Source organism: Oncorhynchus clarkii, chromosome 3 (genome assembly GCF_045791955.1).
Source record: "Oncorhynchus clarkii lewisi isolate Uvic-CL-2024 chromosome 3, UVic_Ocla_1.0, whole genome shotgun sequence".
NCBI lineage: Eukaryota > Metazoa > Chordata > Actinopteri > Salmoniformes > Salmonidae > Oncorhynchus > Oncorhynchus clarkii.
The window spans coordinates 9,508,979-9,534,139 of NC_092149.1; the positions used below are offsets into that span (position 1 = coordinate 9,508,979).

At 43.7% G+C, this 25,161-nt stretch overlaps 2 protein-coding genes across 2 annotated transcripts; one reads left to right on the forward strand and one right to left on the reverse strand.

The window, feature by feature from the left end:
* Nucleotides 1-362: 362 nt before the first annotated feature.
* On the reverse strand, nucleotides 363-13,676 carry LOC139405695 (1-acylglycerol-3-phosphate O-acyltransferase ABHD5-like). The gene is made up of 10 exons (XM_071148118.1): nucleotides 13,545-13,676; nucleotides 9,232-9,330; nucleotides 8,791-8,888; nucleotides 8,530-8,699; nucleotides 7,767-7,969; nucleotides 2,777-2,931; nucleotides 2,515-2,626; nucleotides 1,962-2,148; nucleotides 1,684-1,752; nucleotides 363-1,506 (listed from the first exon to the last, which is right to left on the reverse strand). The coding sequence occupies exons 1-10, from the start codon at nucleotides 13,574-13,576 to the stop codon at nucleotides 1,408-1,410; spliced, it is 1,224 nt and encodes a 407-aa protein (XP_071004219.1). The 5' UTR covers nucleotides 13,577-13,676; the 3' UTR covers nucleotides 363-1,407.
* Nucleotides 13,677-17,104: 3,428 nt separating this feature from the next.
* On the forward strand, nucleotides 17,105-22,874 carry LOC139405592 (anoctamin-10-like). Its single transcript, XM_071148004.1, has 8 exons — nucleotides 17,105-17,289; nucleotides 18,448-18,607; nucleotides 19,244-19,441; nucleotides 19,741-19,875; nucleotides 21,470-21,589; nucleotides 21,806-22,375; nucleotides 22,623-22,678; nucleotides 22,782-22,874. Exons 2-8 carry the CDS (start codon nucleotides 18,469-18,471, stop codon nucleotides 22,872-22,874), a joined length of 1,311 nt encoding a protein of 436 aa, XP_071004105.1. The 5' UTR covers nucleotides 17,105-17,289; nucleotides 18,448-18,468.
* Nucleotides 22,875-25,161: the final 2,287 nt, after the last annotated feature.

The window sequence follows — 25,161 nt, forward strand, 5'->3', positions numbered from 1 at the left end:
CTCCACTTTTACTGCAATCTTTTATTGTAAAGGTGGTTTTCAGACAGAATGCCCATGAGAGTTGTAGTGTTTAAGACTGAAATATTGTTGATCTTCACAACACAAGTCTAAATATACGTGTCACAACAAAGGCCACGGAAATCATAATATAATCTTTATTATTTACAGGTATTTTACAATACATGAATAGAGAAGCACCATTTGTTCTTCCCCACGGAAATTGACTTGTGATTGGAGACTTACAATGATATACAGGACAACAATACAAAGGCATCCACATGTTCAGGAGTTAATCAAACCTTATCCTTGGGCTCAGCACATCTAGTAAACGGTGCTTTAGATTGTTTTTTAAAGGTTGCACTGGGTAAAGTGGCTGTAAAAGTCTAAGTAACCCACCCAATCTGCAACTTCACACACAGAGATATTAGCTGCCACCTATATGAAATAAGAGGACAGGCTGCTATAGCTATGCTAACTGATCTTAGACCTGGATACTGTGCTTTTCCAGACACCCTGGACAGGTGCCTAATAATGCTATCAAATACTGTTGCAATGAATGAATGGGATTTATTGAGGCCGAACCTTCTTTCCCCACAATGGCAGCTGAGAAGAATGGAGTAGTTATCTTCAATTACTAGATTCTGCTGCTTCGTTTTCCTTCACCTGCACACGCCAGCTATTAATACGTGGATTATTTTAACACTAGACCACAACAAGAGCCAAAACACTATGAATGAGAACATAATTAGAACATCTTGAAGTGAAAACGACCACTTACAAAAGGACCCATAAAAAGACAAGACCAAAAAGCAGCAGCAATGACTGGAGTCCCTGGTCACATACTAGGTCATTAAAAAGGCACTTCGGCTGTCATGGGGAAATCTTTTTATATTTGGGATTTATTTAACCTTAACTACGCAAGTCAGTTAAGAAGAAATTCTTATTTGCAATGACGGCCTACCCCGGCCAAACCCTAACGACGCTGGGCCAATTGTGCGCCGCCCTACGGGACTGCCAATCACGGCCGGTTGTGATACAGCCTGGAACTGAGATGAAGCACTGAGATGAAGTGCCTTAGACCGCTGTGCCACTCAGGAGCCCATCAGCAAAACCAGAGGTCTAGAAGTTCCACAATCATGTGTTTTTAAATGAAAACTATGGTCCGTGGTCATATCTACATGAGCTGTTATGACGCAAATGACACATTTCTAAATAATCTCACAAAGGATCTTTGACAGAATGAGAATAATCCACAAGTGGTCAAATTGTAGTCTGTATCGTTCTGAGAATCACATTTCTTAAAACAGCAGATTAAAAGCTGACACACTCATCACAAAATGACCAAAATCACAACAAGCAGTAACAACTATGAGCCATTCTCTTTTGTCAGTAGAATGAATACAAGTGTCAAACCAAACAATCCAGGAGAATCATCTTTTCAACACGGGGTCCTTCCCTAGTTAGCAGGTCTGCTGTGCTGGTGGTGGTAGGTCTACTACTGAGGACCTAAAGTGAGGATGATCGAGGTAAAATATAGCCCTATTGAGCTGTATGCCCAGTCCTCTCTATCCTCACAGATCACATGCACACTGAGAGGACAAGCTCTGGGCATGACAGGTGTAACACGTCACTCTCCGCAGGTTAACTAGTGCCCCCCCCCCCTCAGCCCAGCGCGTCACACACCTGAAGCACTCTGTGGTTGAAGTCCTCTGGCTGGTCAGCATAGACGTAGTGGCCCGCTCCTCTGATAGCCTGGGAGAGAGGAGGAGGAGTAGAAATATGAGATCAGATACACATTCTGGAAAATCCTATTCATCTAGGATTTAACACTTCAATTGACTTGTTTTCCTGCCACCTGCTGAATAAATCTGAATATAAGAGCTGAGCCAGCTGTCTCACGCATTAGACAACCACACACAGACAGCATCTTAAGTGTTCAGCTTAAAGGAAATGAAACGTACTATGATCTCCACATGAGAGTTTGGCCTCATTTCTTTGATAGCGTTGCCCGAGTTACCGTCGATGCTGGAGCGTGACCCATATATCACAGTAATAGGGATGTCAGCATGGAGCAGGCCAATCCTCTGCAGCATAGGCCTCTTGGCCCACCCGTATGGGATGGTCATGTTCTTGAAGGCTGTCTCACCACTGCAACAGAGTAAACAAACATGATTATTACTAAAGAGGGAGAAGTACAGCAGTAATGTATACGATATATCTGATCTTCTCAGAATAATCCTTAATAAGCAGCTACATTGAACTCACCACTACAACAGAGTAAAACTAACATTATCACTGAAATAAGGGTGTGAGAAATGAAAATCACAGCCTATATTACAAAAGCATTTCAGAATTGAATCATAACATCTTCATTATGGTCTAAGAGGAAAACATTGGAAGTGAACTGTATTGAAACTCACTCAGACTGAGACTGTAAATACAGGCCCAGAGTAAGTGGAGATAAAAAGCCAGTGAACTCGAACAGGAACTAAATAGAGAGAGAGAGGGACTAACCTGGGAGTCTGGACATTCAGGTGATAGATATACTCTGTGACCGTATCGTCGTTGAACATGGACAAGTATTTCTTCTTGAAGTCTGGTCTTAGAGTTGAAACAAGTGTGGGACCTTGAAAAACAAAGGAGGTGGGTTTGAATGCTGGTAAAAACTCCATCCCATAAACAATGCAGTCATCCAGTCAGACAGGTATGTAATTGAAATTTACAGTAGTATTTCTATGTCTGTCATCCATCTAGTCAGACAGGCTGCCAGTCTTACCCAGTGGCCCCACCAGTCGTAGCCCTGCCAGGGGGTTGAAAGGGCTCAACATGGCTCCCAGGGCTTTGATCCACACGGGGATGGGCCTGTCCTGGTCTTCTGTGTCTGGACGCTCAGGTAAGCCCCACGGCTCAACCAGCACCATGTGTTGCACCCTACAGGACAGTGAAGAGGAAAGGTCAGCCCCACAGCTCAACCAGCACCATATGTTGCACCCTACAGGACAGTGAAGAGGAAAGGTCAGCCCCACGGCTCAACCAGCACCATATGATGCACCCTACAGGACAGTGAAGAGGAAAGGTCAGCCCCACGGCTCAACAACACCATGTGTTACACCCTACAGGACAGTGAAGAGGAAAGGTCAGCCCCACGGCTCAACCAGCACCATGTGTTACACCCTACAGGACAGTGAAGAGGAAAGGTCAGCCCCACGGCTCAACCAGCACCATGTGTTACACCCTACAGGACAGTGAAGAGGAAAGGTCAGCCCCACGGCTCAACCAGCACCATGTGTTACACCCTACAGGACAGTGAAGAGGAAAGGTCAGCCCCACGGCTCAACCAGCACCATGTGCTTTACCCTACAGAACAGTGAAGAGGAAAGGTCAGCCCCACGGCTCAACCAGCACCATGTGTTACACCCTACAGGACAGTGAAGAGGAAAGACCATACTCCATCAACACCAATCTGAAATAACTGAAACGCCTCTATGGTTGTGAACAAAATAAGTTGATGTCGTATTGAAAGGTCTGGAAAGGAAATAATCTAAACCACACTAGGGCACAGTTTATTAAGTGATCTGTCCATCGGTGAACTGAACAGGGGAAATAAAGGCGGCATTTAGACAGGCAGACCAATTCTGATATTTTTTTCCCTAATTGGTCTTTTGACCAATCAGATCAGCTCTGAAAAAAATTTGATGTGAAAAGATCAGTGGTCAAAAGACCAATTAGTGGAAAATAATAACAGAATTGGGCTACCTGTCTAAACATAGCCAAAGTGCCCCAGTCAGATTAAGAGCATTTTGTCCTTAATTCAGAGCCAATTAGGAGACTCAGGATGTGGCTGGCTGGCTGCTTTAATACTAGAGAAGGACAGGATGTGGCTGGCTGCTTTAATACTAGAGAAGGACAGGATGTGGCTGGCTGGCTGCTTTAATACTAGAGAAGGACAGGATGTGGCTGGCTGGCTGCTTTAATACTAGAGAAGGACAGGATGTGGTTGGCTGCTTTAATACTAGAGAAGGACAGGATGTGGTTGGCTGCTTTAATACTAGAGAAGGACAGGATGTGGTTGGCTGCTTTAATACTAGAGAAGGACAGGATGTGGCTGGCTGGCTGCTTTAATACTAGAGAAGGACAGGATGTGGTTGGCTGGCTGCTTTAATACTAGAGAAGGACAGGATGTGGTTGGCTGCTTTAATACTAGAGAAGGACAGGATGTGGCTGGCTGGCTGCTTTAATACTAGAGAAGGACAGGATGTGGCTGGCTGGCTGCTTTAATACTAGAGAAGGACAGGATGTGGTTGGCTGCTTTAATACTAGAGAAGGACAGGATGTGGTTGGCTGCTTTAATACTAGAGAAGGACAGGATGTGGCTGGCTGCTTTAATACTAGAGAAGGACAGGATGTGGTTGGCTGGCTGCTTTAATACTAGAGAAGGACAGGATGTGGTTGGCTGCTTTAATACTAGAGAAGGACAGGATGTGGCTGGCTGGCTGCTTTAATACTAGAGAAGGACAGGATGTGGCTGGCTGCTTTAATACTAGAGAAGGACAGGATGTGGCTGGCTGGCTGCTTTAATACTAGAGAAGGACAGGATGTGGCTGGCTGGCTGCTTTAATACTAGAGAAGGACAGGATGTGGCTGGCTGGCTGCTTTAATAGTAGAGGACAGGATGTGGCTGGCTGGCTGCTTTAATACTAGAGAAGGACAGGATGTGGCTGGCTGCTTTAATACTAGAGAAGGACAGGATGTGGCTGGCTGGCTGCTTTAATACTAGAGAAGGACAGGATGTGGCTGGCTGTGGCTGGCTGGCTGCTTTAATACTAGAGAAGGACAGGATGTGGCTGGCTGGCTGCTTTAATACTAGAGAAGGACAGGATGTGGCTGGCTGCTTTAATACTAGAGAAGGACAGGATGTGGCTGGCTGGCTGCTTTAATACTAGAGAAGGACAGGATGGCTGGCTGGCTGCTTTAATACTAGAGAAGGACAGGATGTGGCTGGCTGCTTTAATACTAGAGAAGGACTGGCTGGCTGCTTTAATACTAGAGAAGGACAGGATGTGGCTGGCTGGCTGCTTTAATACTAGAGAAGGACAGGATGTGGCTGGCTGGCTGCTTTAATAGTAGAGGACAGGATGTGGCTGGCTGGCTGCTTTAATACTAGAGAAGGACAGGATGTGGCTGGCTGCTTTAATACTAGAGAAGGACAGGATGTGGCTGGCTGGCTGCTTTAATACTAGAGAAGGACAGGATGTGGCTGGCTGGCTGCTTTAATACTAGAGAAGGACAGGATGTGGCTGGCTGCTTTAATACTAGAGAAGGACAGGATGTGGCTGGCTGCTGCTTTAATACTAGAGAAGGACAGGATGTGGCTGGCTGGCTGCTTTAATACTAGAGAAGGACAGGATGTGGTGGCTGGCTGCTTTAATACTAGAGAAGGACAGGATGTGGCTGGCTGCTTTAATACTAGAGAAGGACAGGATGTGGCTGGCTGCTTTAATACTAGAGAAGGACAGGATGTGGCTGGCTGGCTGCTTTAATACTAGAGAAGGACAGGATGTGGCTGGCTGGCTGCTTTAATACTAGAGAAGGGCAGGATGTGGCTGGCTGCTTGAATACTAGAGAAGGACAGGATGTGGCTGGCTGGCTGCTTTAATACTAGAAGGACAGGATGTGGCTGGCTGCTTGAATACTAGAGAAGGACAGGATGTGACTGGCTGGCTGCTTTAATACTAGAGAAGGACAGGATGTGGCTGGCTGCTTGAATACTAGAAGGACAGGATGTGGCTGGCTGCTTGAATACTAGAAGGACAGGATGTGGCTGGCTGCTTGAATACTAGAGAAGGACAGGATGTGGTTGGCTGCTTGAATACTAGAGAAGGACAGGATGTGGCTGGCTGCTTGAATACTAGAGAAGGACAGGATGTGGCTGGCTGCTTGAATACTAGAAGGACAGGATGTGGCTGGCTGCTTGAATACTAGAAGGACAGGATGTGGCTGGCTGCTTGAATACTAGAGAAGGACAGGATGTGGTTGGCTGCTTGAATACTAGAGAAGGACAGGATGTGGCTGGCTGCTTGAATAATAGAGAAGGACAGGATGTGGCTGGCTGCTTGAATACTAGAGAAGGACAGGATGTGACTGGCTGGCTGCTTGAATACTAGAGAAGGACAGGATGTGGCTGGCTGGCTGCTTGAATACTAGAGAAGGACAGGATGTGGCTGGCTGGCTGGCTGCTTTAATACTAGAAGGACAGGATGTGGCTGGCTGGCTGGCTGCTTTAATACTAGAAGGACAGGATGTGGCTGGCTGGCTGGCTGCTTTAATACTAGAATGACAGGATGTGGCTGGCTGGCTGCTTGAATACTAGAATGACAGGATGTGGCTGGCTGGCTGCTTGAATACTAGAAGGACAGGATGTGGCTGGCTGGCTGCTTTATTACTAGAAGGACAGGATGTGGCTGGCTGGCTGCTTGAATACTAGAAGGACAGGATGTGGCTGGCTGGCTGCTTTAATACTAGAAGGACAGGATGTGGCTGGCTGGCTGCTTGAATACTAGAAGGACAGGATGTGGCTGGCTGCTTGAATACTAGAAGGACAGGATGTGGCTGGCTGGCTGCTTGAATACTAGAAGGATAGGATGTGGCTGGCTGGCTGGCTGCTTTAATACTAGAATGACAGGATGTGGCTGGCTGGCTGCTTGAATACTAGAAGGATAGGATGTGGCTGGCTGGCTGGCTGCTTTAATACTAGAATGACAGGATGTGGCTGGCTGGCTGCTTGAATACTAGAATGACAGGATGTGGCTGGCTGGCTGCTTGAATACTAGAAGGACAGGATGTGGCTGGCTGGCTGCTTTATTACTAGAAGGACAGGATGTGGCTGGCTGGCTGCTTGAATACTAGAAGGACAGGATGTGGCTGGCTGGCTGGCTGCTTAAATACTAGAATGACAGGATGTGGCTGGCTGGCTGCTTGAATACTAGGAGGACAGGATGTGGCTGGCTGGCTGCTTTAATACTAGAAGGACAGGATGTGGCTGGCTGGCTGCTTGAATACTAGAAGGACAGGATGTGGCTGGCTGGCTGCTTGAATACTAGAAGGACAGGATGTGGCTGGCTGGCTGCTTGAATACTAGAAGGATAGGATGTGGCTGGCTGGCTGCTTGAATACTAGAATGACAGGATGTGGCTGGCTGGCTGCTTTAATACTAGAAGGACAGGATGTGGTTGGCTGCTTTAATACTAGAAGGACAGGATGTGGCTGGCTGGCTGCTTTAATACTAGAAGGACAGGATGTGGCTGGCTGCTTGAATACTAGAAGGACAGGATGTGGCTGGCTGGCTGGCTGGCTGCTTTAAGCTGTTCTGATCTGAGTGTGATGAGGTTTTAGAGACATTTATAATGAGTTAGGTTCCTGCTGAAATCTTAGCAACACAGTGAGAGAAGATGATTCAGTTGAGATACAGCACAGAGGGGACACTTTTTAAGGACATTCATGTTGTTATCAGAGGTTAGCACCTGCATACCAACATCCCGTGAGGTCTGGGGTGTACAGTATTAGTCAAGCATAGGAGGGTGAACCAAGGACTGGCTAAATACATGTAGTATTCTATCTTTAACCAAGGAGGTGGCTAAACACATGTAGTATTCTATCTTTAACCAAGGAGGTGGCTAAATACTAAGGAATAAAACAACCATTCATATTGAAACCTGTCTATGGTTCTGAACTGGGGAAAGTGTTGGGTGGTGTCAGGTGATACTTGCCTGGTGGGATACTTGAGTGAATAAGCAGCTGCCAAATACCCTCCAAAGTTATGTCCCAGCATGACCATGGCTTCCAGGCCGACTTTAGCCCTCCACTGCTCGATGGAGTCCACAAACTGGGCCTCAGCCTCCTTGGCGTCGGAGCTGAAGTAGGGCCTGCTGCTCTGGCCGAAGCCCAGCAGGTCAAAGGCATAGATGGGCCTCTATTATTAACAATAATAATAATGAAAAGTCATTTTATTTGTAAAGGCACTACACAACATGATAAAACTTACTAAAAATAGAAGTCAGTTTTAAAAAGAAAGCATACACAAAATATATAGCAGTCAGACAACAATTTGAGCTAGTTATATATAGCAGGTGTGGTTGACCAGTTGACCTATTGGTAGTTTCCTGTGACCATCCTCCAAATCTCTTTTGGAAGTCTGGAGAAATTCAGTATGTGATTGGCTGTGAGTAGAAATGAAGTTTCCCCTCTGAAGAGGCATTTCCTTGTTTTTCGTGTCTCTTTTCCTACCTTGTAGTAGCCTATACACCATTAGTTACATACCTTATTCATCCTTACATAAACATCAGAAATATGATTATAACAACCTGTTCAGAGCCGCAACCATGCAAAATACTGCAGTGGTTTGATATATGGCAATGTGCACTAGTTTCTATCTAGACTCTGTCGTACCACACCCCTTTACATGGTCTCTCTGAGGAGAACTTCCTCAGGCTTTCCAATGCTACAAGAGAAGCCTGTGCTTCAGAGACTAACCTGTTGGGCCAGGGCATCTAGGTTGAGGGCCCACAGGCCCACCCCTCCGCCGAAGCCATGCAGCAGCACCAGGGGAGTCTGGTTCTTCATGTTTCCATTCAATGTGAGGGTCCACAGCATGTTACCATCCGAGATTGGGACATACTGCTGGGACACCTTGCCTGTGATGCCTGGGGATGAAACGGATCCACACATAATAATCCACAAATTGGCCATGGCTGGAAATACAGTTTGATGGTAAAGGAGAGAGGAATTCCTTACATTGCAGCATCTTCTCCTCTGCAGTCTTGAGCTGGTTCTGGGAGGTGGGGCACCAGGAGGGCAGCCAGCTGGTGATCCATGCCGTGGAAGTCCAGGACCTGCATAGACACAGACACAACTCATCAACCAGCCTAGGCTATAGCCTATACGGTCTGGGATTACATTGGTAGTCAGTAGTCATGTTGCTGACGGTTGTAATATTTCACAGCAAAAAGGAGACGAGACATTAAATGTAAAAAAACAACAACTTGTAAACATGCTTCGGGGATAGGTGAAAATAAAATGACATGCAGGGTTTGTTAACTGATTACTGCCAGGGATGTTACTTCCTGCCTCAAGCACTGCATGCAGCAGGGAGTTAGAGTTGCACTAGCAGCATATGAGTGGGGTGCAGCCGGGGAGGTGGAGTTAGTCTGACAATCACACCGGTAGGTAGGTTACCTCAACGTTCTGTCCAGGACACTCAACAAATTGTAGAAAAGACTATGAATACCAAGAAACATCAGTATTCGCTGAGCCAGTCTGCAGCCAAAAAACAAACTAAAAAACAGAGTGGAAAAAGGGGATGTTATATGCCAGGGACGACATGCAATAGCCTTATTAATCACATGTGCTTGTGTTCATTGAATGGGGAAATGCAGTTAGTGTTGGGGATGGGATTCGCTGCATTGGACTTAGTTACATCCTAAATTAAAAAAACAGATAAGGTATTGGATAATTGGTTCTTGAAATTGGGTTGCAGTAGTGGAGAAGGTTGTAGTGTACTGGCCTATAGGCTTACAAAAACACTTGAACAAAGCTTTCAAGCCTTCCTAAAACATTTTACTTTAGGCATTGTCAATATGGCATTTCCACAGTAGCTGAATTACGCTGTATGCCAATCAAAAAAAATATTGATTTAGAAGTTTAACAAACCAACTCTATGCACAATGACTACTTTGAACAATTTACTGGAAAAACTGTGCAGATGCTAAATTTGGTAACAAAATTACGGTAAAATCTCCCTGGGTTTTATTTTTTTATTATTATTATTTTTTCACCTTTATTTAACCAGGTAGGCTAGTTGAGAACAAGTTCTCATTTACAATTGCGACCTGGTCAAGATAAAGCAAAGCAGTTCGACACATACAACAACACAGAGTTGTTACACATGGAGTAAGACAAACATACAGTCAATAATACAGTATAAACAAGTCTATATACGATGTGAGCAAATGAGGTGAGATAAGGGAGGTAAAGGCAAAAAAAGGCCATGGTGGCAAAGTAAAATACAATATAGCAAGTAAAACACTGGAATGGTAGATTTGCAATCGAAGAATGTGCAAAGTAGAAATAAAAATAATGGGGTGCAAAAGAACAAAATAAATAAATAAATAATATAAAATAAATACAGTAGGGAAAGAGGTAGTTGTTTGGGCTAAATTATAGGTGGGTTATGTACAGGTGCAGTAATTTGTGAGCTGCTCTGACAGCTGGTGCTTAAAGCTAGTGAGGGAGATAAGTGTTTCCAGTTTCAGAGATTTTTGTAGTTTGTTCCAGTCATTGCAGCAGAGAACTGGAAAGGAGAGGCGGCCAAAGGAAGAATTGGTTTTGGGGGTGACCAGAGAGATATACCTGCTGGAGCGAGTGCTACAGGTGGGTGATGCTATGGTGACCAGCGAGCTGAGATAAGGGGGACTTTACCTAGCAGGGTCTTGTAGATGACATGGAGCCAGTGGGTTTGGCGACGAGTATGACGCGAGGGCCAGCCAACGAGAGCGATTATTCTGATATTCTGTTACCAAACTTTATATCTGCACAGTTCTTACTGTATATTTTCTGTGGAAATGGTTAAGTCCTTTTGCATAGAGTTATATGGTTGGTTAAACTTTGAAATCAATGTTTTTTTGTTTGGTATACATTTTAAAGTGAAAATTCTGAGTCTGGGCATAATTCCATGACCATAGAATTTCTCAGGATAATTCCATCACCGTGGAATTGTCCTAAATTAAGATCAGAAAATAGAAACACGGACATTTAAAATATAAGTAGTCTAAGTAGTCTATGAGTAGTCTATGTACATGTAAACAACACCTAAAACATCTTGAGATATGACACTGTCAAAGACACCCTCCACACTGCCCCCCAAAACCCTCACTAACACCATTAAAATGTATCTGTATCATGCTGAAACACTCCACCCTTAGGATTGTTCAACATATCAACAACCATTTCAACAGTAACATCTGTTACCCCCAATATCTCTTTTGCCGTCTCCACAATAACCTTCTGCTTTTCACAACCCGAGTCGCATTAATAACCTTACCAATAAAAGCTATGAGGTCAACTTTATTCATTATCAAAGTGTCCTTTGACACCACACACGAATGAGCACAAGATTTATTTACAGGCCTACAAACCATCAGAAGCACCAGCCACGACAGTAGGTCCACCTACTACAGGTACATCCATGTAACTCCATCAGTCTGACAGTAGGTCCACCTACTACAGGTACATCCATGTAACTCCATCAGTCTGACAGTAGGTCCACCTACTACAGGTACATCCATGTAACTCCATCAGTCTGACAGTAGGTCCACCTACTACAGGTACATCCATGTAAGCTCCATCAGTCTGACAGTAGGTCCACCTACTACAGGTACATCCATGTAAGCTCCATCAGTCCGCTCTGTAGTTCTACCAATCAGTTTCACGGCTTCTGCATACGATACATCACGACTGATCCTATATCTCCGAGCCTCTCTCTGTATACGATACATCACGACTGTTCCTATATCTCCGAGCCTCTCTCTGTATACGATACATCACGACCGATCCTATATCTCCGAGCCTCTCTCTGTATACGATACATCACGACTGATCCTATATCTCCGAGCCTCTCTGTATACGATACATCACGACTGATCCTATATCCCAGAGCCTCTCTCTATATACGATACATCACGACTGATCCTATATCTCCGAGCCTCTCTCTGTATACGATACATCACGACTGATCCTATATCCCCGAGCCTCTCTCTGTATACGATACATCACGACTGATCCTATATCTCCGAGCCTCTCTCTGTATACGATACATCACGACTGATCCTATATCTCCGAGCCGCTCTCTGTATACGATACATCACGACTGATCCTATATCCCCGAGCCTCTCTCTGTATACGATACATCACGACTGATCCTATATCTCCGAGCCTCTCTCTGTATACGATACATCACGACTGATCCTATATCTCCGAGCCTCTCTCTGCATACGATACATCACGACTGATCCTATATCTCCGAGCCTCTCTGTATACGATACATCACGACTGATCCTATATCTCCGAGCCTCTCTGTATACGATACATCACGACTGATCCTATATCTCCGAGCCTCTCTCTGCATACGATACATCACGACTGATCCTATATCTCCGAGCCTCTCTCTGTATACGATACATCACGACTGATCCTATATCTCCGAGCCTCTCTCTGTACTTGGCATCCACCAAATGCTACAGTGGTCCCCCCACAATTACAGCACTTAACCGTCACATTGCTCCCACATTCACCGTAACCACGTGTCCCTCCTCACTTGGCACATATTTTCTTTCCTTTACACTGAGCCGCTACATTCTTTGGCATTTAAAACATTGCAGTGCATATGGGACAAATTCTCTAACATTGAAGCTAAGGAATCGGATCTGTACTTTTCTCAGCAAGACTTTATCAAACCTCACCACCACTGATAAGCTTTCACTTGTTTGACCCTCTTTCCTACCGATCAACCTTTTGGCCTCCATCACTCTGCCTCCCGACACATTTTCTTTAACATCATCTATGGACGTAGATATTGGGACCACAGTGATGACTTCCCTCAATCTGGCATAAGAACCAGGGACATGGCTTTTAATCTTCTTCCCATTAACGTTAAGCTTTTCCATTTTCAGAATAGTCTCTTGCTGAGCCTGGCTACCACACTATATTAACAATCTACCATTTCCAATGAATCGAGCTAATTTCACTTCACCTACATTTTTCTCTACGGCATGAGTTAGTCAGATAGGGTGTAAGTGAGGCCCCGTGGTCTCATCAAACACTATCACCGCTTTCCACTCCAACACATCACTACCCTTGCTTCATACCTAGGCCCTCTTCATGCTTTCTTCACTAGACGCTTCACTGCTTTCTGTATCATGATCTCTCTTCTTCCTATGCCTTTCCACTACCGACCATTCCCGTCATCCTCCCGCACCATACAGTCAGAACTGACACTCATATTGTTCGCATTCCAACACAGCTGTTCATTTCAAGCTTTAAACCGCTCCGTCGGTTTCATGACTTTTTAACGCGGATCAATGCCGCTTTCACGTGCTAATCGGAACTAGGAACATCGGAAATGTCCGACTTTCTAACTTGTTGTTGTCAATCACCTACCGCGTTCAACTAATTAGCAAGTCGAAATGTCCGAGTTTCCTAGCTCCGACGTGCACCGGAACCCGGCATAAACTATAAACAAGGCGACTTACACGTCAAGTCCTGAAATGGCAACATTGTTGCCACGAGTGTGTTAAGTCAATTGAAAATTAACTTCAGTCTAACTTCAGGTGCTTGACGACAAAACAAGAACAATCAACGTGCTAGGACTAGCTAATAACAAGACACAAGGGAAACATATTGTATCATGATTCACTTTTTGTGGGTCGCTTTTATCAATATTGTTATATTTAAAAGAGCGGTTCTAAGTTTGTTTATAAAAAAAACACACTCACCCTCTCTCAGTAGTCACGGCTTGGTCAGCCATTCTTCACACAGCCAAATCACATGATCCACAAAACATGACATCACCTGGCGTGTATTCATTAGGAGTTTTCCGTTGCAAAACTTTTGCAATGGAAACCCTTTACCATACTTAAGGATCTAAACGGAAGCAAACTAAAGAGTGTCTATTGTATTGATAAGATAACAATCAAAACACATGTCCTCAAATATGCTCTAACAATCAAAACACATGTCCTCAAATATGGAAGGCAGGCAGGAGGTGAGATCAGGTGGGACCATTTAAAAAAAAAAAACTTTATTTAACTAGGCAAGTCAGTTAAGAACAGATTCTTATTTACAATGACGGCCTCCCCCGGCCCATCCCTAACCCGGCCGGACGATGCTGAGCCAATTCTGTGCCGCCCTATGGGACTCCCAATCGCGGCCGGTTGTGATACAGCCTGGAAACAAACCAGGGTCTGTAGTGATGCTTCTAGCACTGAGATGCAGTACCTTAGACCGCTGTGCCTCTCAGGAGCCCATTCTAGCCAATGAGAGGGCAGATACGCGTGTGAACAACAGGCCATAGAGATGGAGGACTCATCTTTGTATCTGTGCCATTATAACGTCTGTGACAGTTTGGGCAGTCCCATTAAAGCTATCTCCATTTTAAAGTAGTCAATTGTTTTCTTCATTGGCTGATTGCTACCAACTCATAGGAATCCCCATCCAGTTGAAAACGTATAAATGGTGATAGCCCTCAATGGCAATGTCCATGACAAATTGGATAATATCCATGATGAGTCCTCTATCAATTTCAATTCAAATGGCTTTATTGGCATGGGAAACATATGTTTACATTGCCAAAGCAAGTGAAATAGATAACAAACAAAAGTTAAATAAACAATCAGAAATTAAAAGTAAACATTACACTGACAACATATTATGGCTATAGACCATGTTCTAATGATGTGCAAATAGTTAATGTACAAAATGGAAAATAAATAAGCATAAATATGGGTTGTATTTACAATGGTGTTTGTTCTTCACTGGTTGCCTTTTTCTTATGGCAACAGGTCACATCTTGCTGCTGTGATGGTACACTGTGGTATTTCACCTAATAGATATGGGAGTTTATCAAAATTTGATTTGTTTTTAAATTCGTTGTGGGTCTGTGTAATCTGAGGGAAATATGTTTATCTAACATTATCATACATTTGGCAGGAGGTTAGGAAGTGCAGCTCAATTTCCACCTCATTTAATGGGCAGTGTGCACCTAGCCTATCTTCTCTTGAGAGCCAGGTCTCTGCCTTTCTCAATAGCAAGGCTATGCTCACTGAGTCTGCACATAGTCAAAGCTTTCCTTAATTTTGGGTCAGTCATGGTATCCAGGTATTCTGCCACTGTGTACTCTCTGTTTAGGGCCAAATAGCATTCCAGTTTGCTCTATTTTTTAGTTAATTCTTTCCAAATTTGTCAAGAAATTACCTTTTTGTATTCTCATGATTTGGTTAGGTCTTATTGTGGTTTTGGAATCAATTCCTTTTAGGTTGTTGTAGAATTTAACGTCTGTTTTCTGGATTTTGATAATTAGCGGGTATCATCCTAATTTTGCTCTGCATGCAGTATTTGGTGTTTGACGTTGTACACAGGGGATGTTTTTTCAGAATTCTGCATGCAGAGTCTCAATTTTGTTTTTCCTCATTAAGTGAATTCTTGGTTGGTGAGCGCACCCCAGACCTCAACCATAAAGGCCAATTGGTTCTATAACTGATTCAAGTATTTTTTTTAGCCAGATCCTAATTGGGATGTCAAATTGTATGTTCCTTTTGATGGCGTAGTAGGCCCTTCTTGCCTTGTCTCTCAGATCGTTCATAGCTTTTCAGAAGTTACCTTTGGTGCTGATATTTAGGCCATGGTAGGTATAGTTGTATGTGCTCTAGGGCAACGGTGTCTAGATGGAATTTATATTCATGGTCCTGGAAACAGGACCTTTTATAGGACCATTATTTATGTCTTACTGAGATTCACTGTCAGGGCCCAGGTCTGACAGAATCTGCGGAGAATATCTAGGTGTTGCTGTATGCCCTCCTTGGCTGGGAACAGAAGCTCTGACAACAGGCACAACTAAGATATAAAGTCATTTTTTGCCGAAATGCCACAAGCGTCCACTTTATATATATATATATATATATATATATATACACACACCTAAGATTTACGAAACGTCCTATTAAATAAAATAAGCGTCAAGTAGCAAATGAGAAATTACCATTTTTGTTTACTAAATTCGACACTCATTGACCTCCATACAAAAATGATTTACTTAGTTGGTTTATTTTCGTGGCCAGATTTTGGGACGATTAAAACGTCTCACTTCGTCTCTTCCTCTGAGCGAACGAGACGGGGAGGGACCTACCTACATAAACTCCCAAATTTTGATAAACTTGACCAATAAAGTCTCGTTTTCGTTGCAAAACGTTTTCCGTTTGAAGTAAACGGTTTCAGTAATACACCCCTGAAGAAGAACGCGACTTCTTTTTACTGACGCCGTGGGACGTGATATTGCGGAAGATACACACACACGCCACAAATGAACTCTGGTATGGTAAAATACAATTATTTACACAAAAATTGGTAGTCGTATTCGATAGGCTCTTATCAGAGACAATGCTATGGATTCGGTGTTTTATATGACAACCTCAATAGTAATAATAAACTAGCCAAACCAAACTAACTAGAACCAATACTTGTATCCTGGGAGCAAGACCATAATCATAATAACCCTCACCTGATTGTCTGGTGAGGTTTAGTCTAACCACAAGGCAGGTAACCACTAGAGCGTTGGACCAGTAACCGAAAGGTCGAATCCCTGAGCGGACTAGGTAAACATCTGTCGTTCTGCCCCTGAACAAGGCAGTTAACCCACTGTTCCCCGGTAGGCCGTCATTGTAAATAAGAGTTTGTTCTTTATTGACATTCCTAGTTAAAAACAGGTTAAAATAATATTGTCAGCATTATAACTACTGTATTTTTTTTCATAATAAAGACATATGCCGTATGCCTGTCCTGCTAGAAGAACGTGTTAGAATCCTATTCAAATGAGGAAGCCCCATTGAAAGTGTTCTTGTCGTGATTGTTGTTCCATAGAGATAGATACAGGACTCTAGTGCCCCAAAACCGGTCTAAGCATGGGCAGCGCATTTTAAGACTTTCACTATTTTGAAGTATTCATTAACTTATCGGTTAAGGAATGAACACATAATTCCATCCAGATCATCAGGAGGGATCAGCCAATGAATTATATTTGTGAGCAAACATTCCATAACTGCAGGTGGCATTCAATCACCAACCTTGGCTTTGTACCTTTTCAAACAACACACTCCAGGTGGCAGTATGCACCCTTTCAGTTAATTTACTATCTCATAGAAGTAGTAGAAGAACAAAAGTGACTACACTGCCCATGCTCTCACAGACGCCATAATAGGACAGATACAATGTTGCGTCCTCTAACTATCTCTATGCTATGTAGGCCTACACACACACAGCAAAGCACGTTGGTGGGTGTGATAACTGCGGGCTGAAGTCTACAGCGGCGCTTGCCTGTCAGTGCCAGTGACGTGGAGAGGCAGAAGTCAAGCAACTCTTCTGATTTCTCAAGACAATAGAAGATTCGAAATAGGTATTTATTGTCGACTTGACATTGCGGGCAACCTTTAAAAGTGGACCTTATTGCGCCAGCGAACGAAGCACGTGGTGAGTAGCCTTGTTTATAGAGATTTGTTGATGTAAAAGGCCTACCGGTATCTACTTTTCCGATTTGCGTCAAATGTTTCCCCAGTTGTACGTGACAATGTTACGTCAAAGCTCAACACATTTCTTCAGAGTAAAGCAATCATGAGTATACCCTGTAACAGTGTTTATAGCCACCCATCGATACTGCAACGAACGTGCGGTTCATGCCCCGCCCTCTCTCACACCAAAACACTCAGCTGTCACTGTCACTAGCCAGCTTTAGCTGATATTCAGAATCAGATTTTGGAGCAAATTACATTTTAACCTCTTTAATACATGGAAAATCTGTTTTTAAGCCGTTGTGTTTCAACGTCTAAAGTAAACAGTCGAATGACATCAATCAGTTGGGCTGAACCCAAGCCATAAGAATGACTTGAAGAGAAGGCGTTTTAGAATATGAAGGCAACTTCAGAAGTTAACGACTTCAGACTGTAAAAAGCTAGCCTGGGAAAGGTAAAGGGGGATACCTAGTTAGTTAGTTAGTTGTGCAACTGAATCCAGTCAACTGAAATGTGTCTTCTGCATTTAACCCAACCCGTCTGAATCAGACCAGTCTCTTTAGCCCAAAAAACCTACAAAACTTAATTCGTTTTCCCGTAAGCTTTGTCCAGCGAGCTATGGCGGAGTTAGTGCATACAAAAAGACGCCATTACTATTTCTCTCTATTGAACGTTGAGATTGCTGAAAGGCCAGCTTTTTTTGGCAATGACAAGGAGTGGCAAGGAGTGGAATGTTAGCTAAAGAGACTGGTACTCAGACTAGTAAAACACCTCAAGGCTGAACCCCTGAACATACCACACCTTGTTAGGTAATATATATAATATATAACAATATATATATATTGTTTTAGGCCAGGTGAAGGTGCTGCAACTCACATTTGCAAGAGGAGCAATAAGTAATTTGGTTACCTAGAGCAACATTTGTATGTGCAACAACTGCTATTTTATTTTATAGATTTAAATAGCCAATGTTTATGTATTTAGGCTATGCAAAACATATTTTCACTGTACACTGATACTCGGATGTTCAAAACTGAAGAATGCTATTCTGGCCTTGTCATTTTGGTCCTTGTAGGCAGTCATGTTTAATTCATTTGTTTCCTATCTTGTCTCTCCCCAGGCTTCACAGGGAGAGGGGAAAATGCAAAAAAGCTTGTCAGTGTATGACAGTGATGGCTCAACATTTGCACCTCTGGTGGTCATCGAGTTGGTTTCGGAAACCAAAGAGGAAGCCATCGCATGGTTACTAAACAGGGTCAGAGACAAGCAGCAAGATGGAGGTACAGTACATTGAGCTTAGCTTACCTACTGTATATTGGGAACAGAGATTTGAAGCTTCCCAACAGTTGAAACATTCTTCTCTCCATCGCTTTTCAAATTGCCTCTGCTTCCTCTCTTTTGGCTTTCACTCTATCGTGCTCTCTGAAAGTGAGCGAAACTGATCCGATAACATATCTGGGCCCGTTTCCACAAAGCGTCTCAGAGTAGGAGTGCTGATCTAGGATCTGTTTATAAAATATTATTATGATCTAAATAGCAAAACTGACCCTAGATCAGCACTCCCTTTATGAATACGGGCCCTGATGCCACCTGCGATAAGCTATGTGAAAACAAAGCAGGCTGACCTTATCACTTATATCGTGAAATACATACTGAAAAGAGCACGGTTCGGTACAATAGTGTGAAAGTCCCTTTTAGTTACTGTATCTATTAACCAGTCAGTCTGGCTCTGTTGATACAATATGGTTGTCCTAGGCTACGTCCCAAAATGGCACCCTATTCCCTACATAGTGCACTACTTTTGACCTGAGCCCTGGTCAAAAGTAGTGCACTATAAAGGGAATAGGGTGTAATTTGGGATGAACACCTAGTCTATTGATGCCTTCATACCTGTCCTGATTCCTCTGCTGTGTTAGGGGCTGAGCTGCTGGTGGAGCAGCTGACTCCAGGAGCTCAGGGCACGGAGAAGGACAACCCCAATGTGTATGTGGTGGGGGCCTCCTGGCAAAGGCTCCTATACGGAGCTGAGGACGTGGGCCTCTTCAAGGAGTTCAACGACGGCTCCATGAGAGGCTTCACGTATGCCAACAAGCACAACTTCAAAGAGTTCCAAGGTAATCTAGGGTACAGTACGTCACAAATGGCTCCCTATTCCTTATCGCATAGGGTGCCATTAGTGATGCATACATAGTAAACTGTGAATGTACTGTAGATGATGAATAGTATTTTAAATGTTCTGTATTATATTATTACAACTATATTACTATACAATTACAATACAACACAATAATTAGATTGATATGTAAATACAGCGTGTTGTTTAAATAAACATCATTACTACACTAGTGTAAGAGCACGTTATTGTATTGTAAAGTGACTAATTGTGTTAATTGTCTGTGTCTCTATACTACAGGTGATGGGGATGGTTTTCTGAGCATGGCAGAGTGTCAATACATCATAAAACATGAACTGGACAACCTGAGGGCCAAGGATGAGGCCCACGTGCCTGGATATCCGAAGATGAAACTGTATCCAGGGAAGTCAGTCAGTAAGTACACCACTGACCCTATGACCTCAGCCACACTGAAACACTGGGTGCACAGTCATCAAACCTGGGTTCAAATAGTATACATTGTCTTTCAAATACTCTGAGCCTGCTGCCTGGATTGGAATGCCAGATGGGCAGGGTTTGGACTTTTGTGACTATTCCATTGGTTCTATTGTGCTAGGGAAGCTCATAGCCATTAACACTGTGGGAAGTTTATTAGGTACACCACTCCGTTCACCAAAATAGTGCGCTCCTACAGACAGTGAGTCATGTGGCCGTGGCTTGCTATATAAAGTAGGCAGACAGGCAGCGAGGCATTCAGTTACTGATCGATTGAACGTTAGAATGGGCAAAGCGACTGAGCGTGGTATGATGGTCGGTGCCAGGCGTGCCGGTTCCAGTATATTTTCATGCATGACAGTGTCAAGGGTTTACCGAGAATGGTACGACAAACAAAAAACATCCTGTTGGGCAGAAACGGCTCGTTGATGAGAGGTCGAAGGAGAATAGCAAGAATCGTACAAGCTAACAGGCGGGCCACAAACAGGCAAATAACGGCACAGAACGTCATCTCGGAACGCACAACTCGTCGGTCCTTGTCACGGATAGGCTATTGCAGCAGACAACCACACTGGGTTCCACTCCTATCAGCTAAAGACAAGAAGCAGCTCCAGTGGGGATGCAATCACCAATACTGGACAATTGAGAAGTGTAAAAACATCACCTGGCCCAACGAATCCCCGTTCCTTTTCCATCATGCTGATGTCAGTCAGGTGTATAGATCTTCTGTATGTCTCAGTCAAGTTCAGCACACATGAAAACCAATACTATTTGAACCCAGGTCTGAAGCCAATTCCATATTTGAAACATAACATACATAATCCTCACATTGTCTCCCCATCAGAGTCAGCAATAAGGACAATAAATATGCAAATGTCAGTGGATTATTCAAACACCAGATAAGGAGTCAATGCTCTTGCTGAGCAGATAGACTGCTATTCAGCTTAACCAATTGTTTAGAAAAATAATGCAACGTTTTGGAAATAATTTAGTCAAGAAATGACATGAAATTAAAGCTTTTTATTTTTATACAAATATACTAGTAAATATGTGGGTCTGTATGCTATTGTTTTAGAAAACTAAGCTTTCTCTCATTATGAGGAAAGTTAACAGTTCAAACTCAACTGTTTTCATTGCTCTCAAGTAGCCAATGTTCTCAGTCATTTTTAGCACTTCAGCAACTTAACAAGGTAATTATCTCTCACCAAAAGAGCATAGGCCTTTGAAAACCCTGGTCCTCCAGTACCCCCAACAGTACACATTTGTTATTGTAGTCCCAGACAAACACACCTGATTCAACTCCTCAACTAATCATCAAGCCCTCAATGAGTTGAACCAGGTGAGTTTGTCTGAGGCTGTAACAACATGTTCTGTTGGAGGTACTGGAGTTGGGGAAACACTGGCGTGGGCCACTAGTTCAAGTTTCGTTATGTTTATCTAATAAAGATGGCTAGAATCACATGACAAATAGCGTCAGGAGACGGGGTGGGGGGGTGTGAATGGACTGACTCTTCTGTTTTTAATGTAATCTCAGTACGCAGAATGCAATCAAAGGGGATCCTTGTCCAAGTTTTCCCTCTGCATGAGAAGGAGGAACTCAAAAGGCTTTCCTTTTCCTGGTTCAAAAAGATCAAGTTGTCCTTCCAGCCTCTTGGTAAGTTACAGTTGCCATGGCTTGATCATTTTGCCCTTTGAATCCTAAGGCTACACAGTATTATCTTAGTGTTATCCATCTCTTTCAATATGAACTTCACTGGAGTATATACAATGATTAGGCTATCACCATGTACAAGACATGGAACATTCTAAGAACCTTCTAATAGCTTGTTTGTGACTAAATCCTCCCCATGATTCCCCATGGTCCATCCAGATGACATCAGGCACTACTTTGGTGAGGGTATGGCACTCTACTTTGGTTTCCTGGAGTATTTCACCTTGGCCCTGATCCCCATGGCCCTCATAGGGATACCATACTACCTCTTCGACTGGGAGGACTACGACAAGTTCACGGTGTTCGCCGGCTTCAACCTGGTGTGGTGCACGGTGATCCTGGAGTTGTGGAAGCGCCTCAGCGCTTCGCTGGCGTACGGCTGGGGCACCCTGAGCAGGAAGAAAGCCTTCGAGGAGCCGAGGCCGGGCTTCCACGGCATCTTGGGCGTCAATCCCGTCACGGGGCGGGCGGAGCCACTCTACTCAAACGCCAAGCGTCAGCTGAGGATCTACCTGGTGTCTGTTCCCTTTGTGCTGCTGTGCCTCTACCTGTCTCTGTACGTCATGATGATCTACTTTGACATGGAGGGCTGGGCCTTGATGATCCATGATGAGGAGCCTACCTTCTGGACAGGACTGCTACTTTTTATCCCTAGTATTATCTACGCTGTGGTTATAGAGATCATGAACCTCATATACCGCTATGCTGCAGAGTTCCTTACTGGCTGGGGTGAGTGGGATTGGATGGGTGGGTGGGTGGATGAATGCATTTTAGCTCATATTTTATAATACATACACTGTTGTTTTAACAATGCAGAAAACAACAGAACACACAAATCATTGAGGCTAAAAATACATTGTCTTAATGCTACAGTGGTGTTTCCTGTGTTCCTCTTGTTCTTTTGCTGACTGTAGGGAGAGTTGTTGACTTGATAGAAGACACACTGTTTATGAAGTCAATGTTATTTTTGCTTTAGAAAACCACAGGCTTGAGTCAACATTTCAAAATCACCTTGTCCTTAAAGTACTGGTGGTGAGTCATACATGACATTGGTTTGTTTCCATGATCATTTCAAGTTACCATTGATTTTGAAAATCCTTTTGTTAACAGTTTACTTGTCATCTTCTCTCCCCAGTTCAACTTCTTCAACTGTTTTGCCTCCCTATTCTACATTGCCTTTGTGATGCAGGATATGGTGCTTCTCAGACAGGTGGGTCACTACCAATGATGTGTATATATACCCTAGATGACTAACAGGGGGCGCTGTATTGAAGCCACCGCGCAGCCATCTTGGTAACCCTCCTTCATTGTAAACAAGATTTTGGAAGCTATAGAAATGCATGTGTTAATGTCTACATTTGTTTTTGACATGTGTATTCTATTACGGACACAAATGCATCATTTTATATTCTATGTTAGCAAAACAAAAAACAAAACAAAGATATAAAAACAATCTTAGTGTATATATATATAGTTCTATTGTTACTGTCTCTACTACTACTACTACTACAACAAAACATCTTAAATACATGTAATTCTGTCCTATTGAATTTCAATACTGTAGAATTCCATTCATTCCTATAGAGGACTGCTCCCACTGGGGAGAGCCATAGCATAGCATCAGCAATCCAGAGTTTATACACATCATTGGTCACTACTAGCCTTTGGCCTTAGATGTTCCGATTCAAGTGATCCATCATTCCAGACATGGATGACTAGAGGCACTAGCAACAGAGACAGCGATAGATATATAAGGCTTTCACTACTAGCAATATCCCCAATGCTGTTATTGTGTTTCATTTTCTGTCTAAATAGCACCCTATTCCCTATATAGTGCACTACTTTTGACCACAGCCCTAGGAGCCCTGCTGTAAAGTAGTATATTGTAAATGGAAAAGTGTACCATTTGGGATGCAGCCAGAGTTGTTTACTGCTGCTACTACTGCTGCTTCTTCTGTTGCTGGTGCTGCTACTTCTGTTGCTGCTGCTTCTGCTTCTTCTGCTATCAATCAATCAAATGTATTTATAAAGCCCTTCTTACATCAGCTGATGTCACAAAGTGCTGTACAGAAACCCAGGCTAAAACCCCAAACAGCAAGCAATGCAGGTGTAGAAGCACAGTGGCTAGGAAAAACTCCCTAGAAAGGCCAAAACCTAGGAAGAAACCTAGAGAGGATCTAGGCTATGAGGGGTGGCCAGTCCTCTTCTGGCTGTGCCGGGTGGAGATTATAACAGAACATGGCCAAGATGTTCAAATGTTCATATATGACCAGCAGGGTCAACTAATAATAATCACAGTGGTTTTCGAGGGTGCAACAGGTCAGCACCTCAGGAGTAAATGTCAGTTGGCTTTTCATAGCCGATCCCTCAGAGTATCTCTACTGCTCCTGCTGTCTCTAGAGAGTTGAAAACAGCAGGTCTGGGACAGGTAGCACGTCCGGTGAACAAGTCAGGGTTCCATAGCCACAGGAGCAGGTGGTCTGGGGACAGCAAGGAGGAGTCATGCCAGGTAGTCCTGAGGCATGGTCCTAGGGCTCAAGAGAAAGAAATAAACTACTACTGCTGCTACTATTTCTGCTGTTGCTGCTACTTATCCTGCTGCTGCTGTTACTTATCCTGCTACAACTGCTGCTGCTGCTGCTAATATTACTTATCCTGCTGCTGCAACTACTACTATTGGTGCTACTGCTGCTACTACTACTTATCCTGCTGCTGCTGTTAATTATCCTGCTACTACTACTTATCCTACTGCTGCAACTACTGCTATTGGTGCTACTGCTGCTGCTACTATTTATCCTGCTGCTGCTACTGCAACTACTGCTATTGGTGCTACTGCTGCTGCTACTGCTGCTGCTACTACTTATCCTGCTGCTGCTACTGCAACTACTGCTATTGGTGCTACTGCTGCTGCTACTACTTATCCGGCTGCTGCTACTGCAACTACTGCTATTGGTGCTACTGCTGCTACTACTAATGCTGCTACTAATGCTGCTACTACTTATCCTGCTGCTGCTACTGCTACTACTGCTGCTACTACTTATCCTGCTGCTGCTACTACGTATCCTGCTGCTGCTACTGCTACTACTACTGCTGCTGCTACTACTTATCCTGCTGCTGCTACTGCTACTACTGCTGCTACTACTATTTATCCTGCTGCTGCTACTGCTACTACTGCTGCTGCTACTACTACTTATCCTGCTACTGCTGCTACTACTGCTGCTGCTACTACTACTACTGCTACTACTGCTACTACTTATCCTGCTACTGCTACTATTGCTGCTACTACTTATCCTGCTGCTGCTACTGCTGCTACTACTACTACCTATCCTGCTGCTACTACATCTACTACCAATGCTGCTGCTACTCCATCTACTACTAATGCTGCTGCTACTACTGCTGCTGCTACTACATCTACTACTAATGCTGCTGCTACTACATCTACTACTAATGCTGCTGCTACTACATCTACTACTAATGCTGCTGCTACTACTACTACTACTAATGCTGCTGCTACT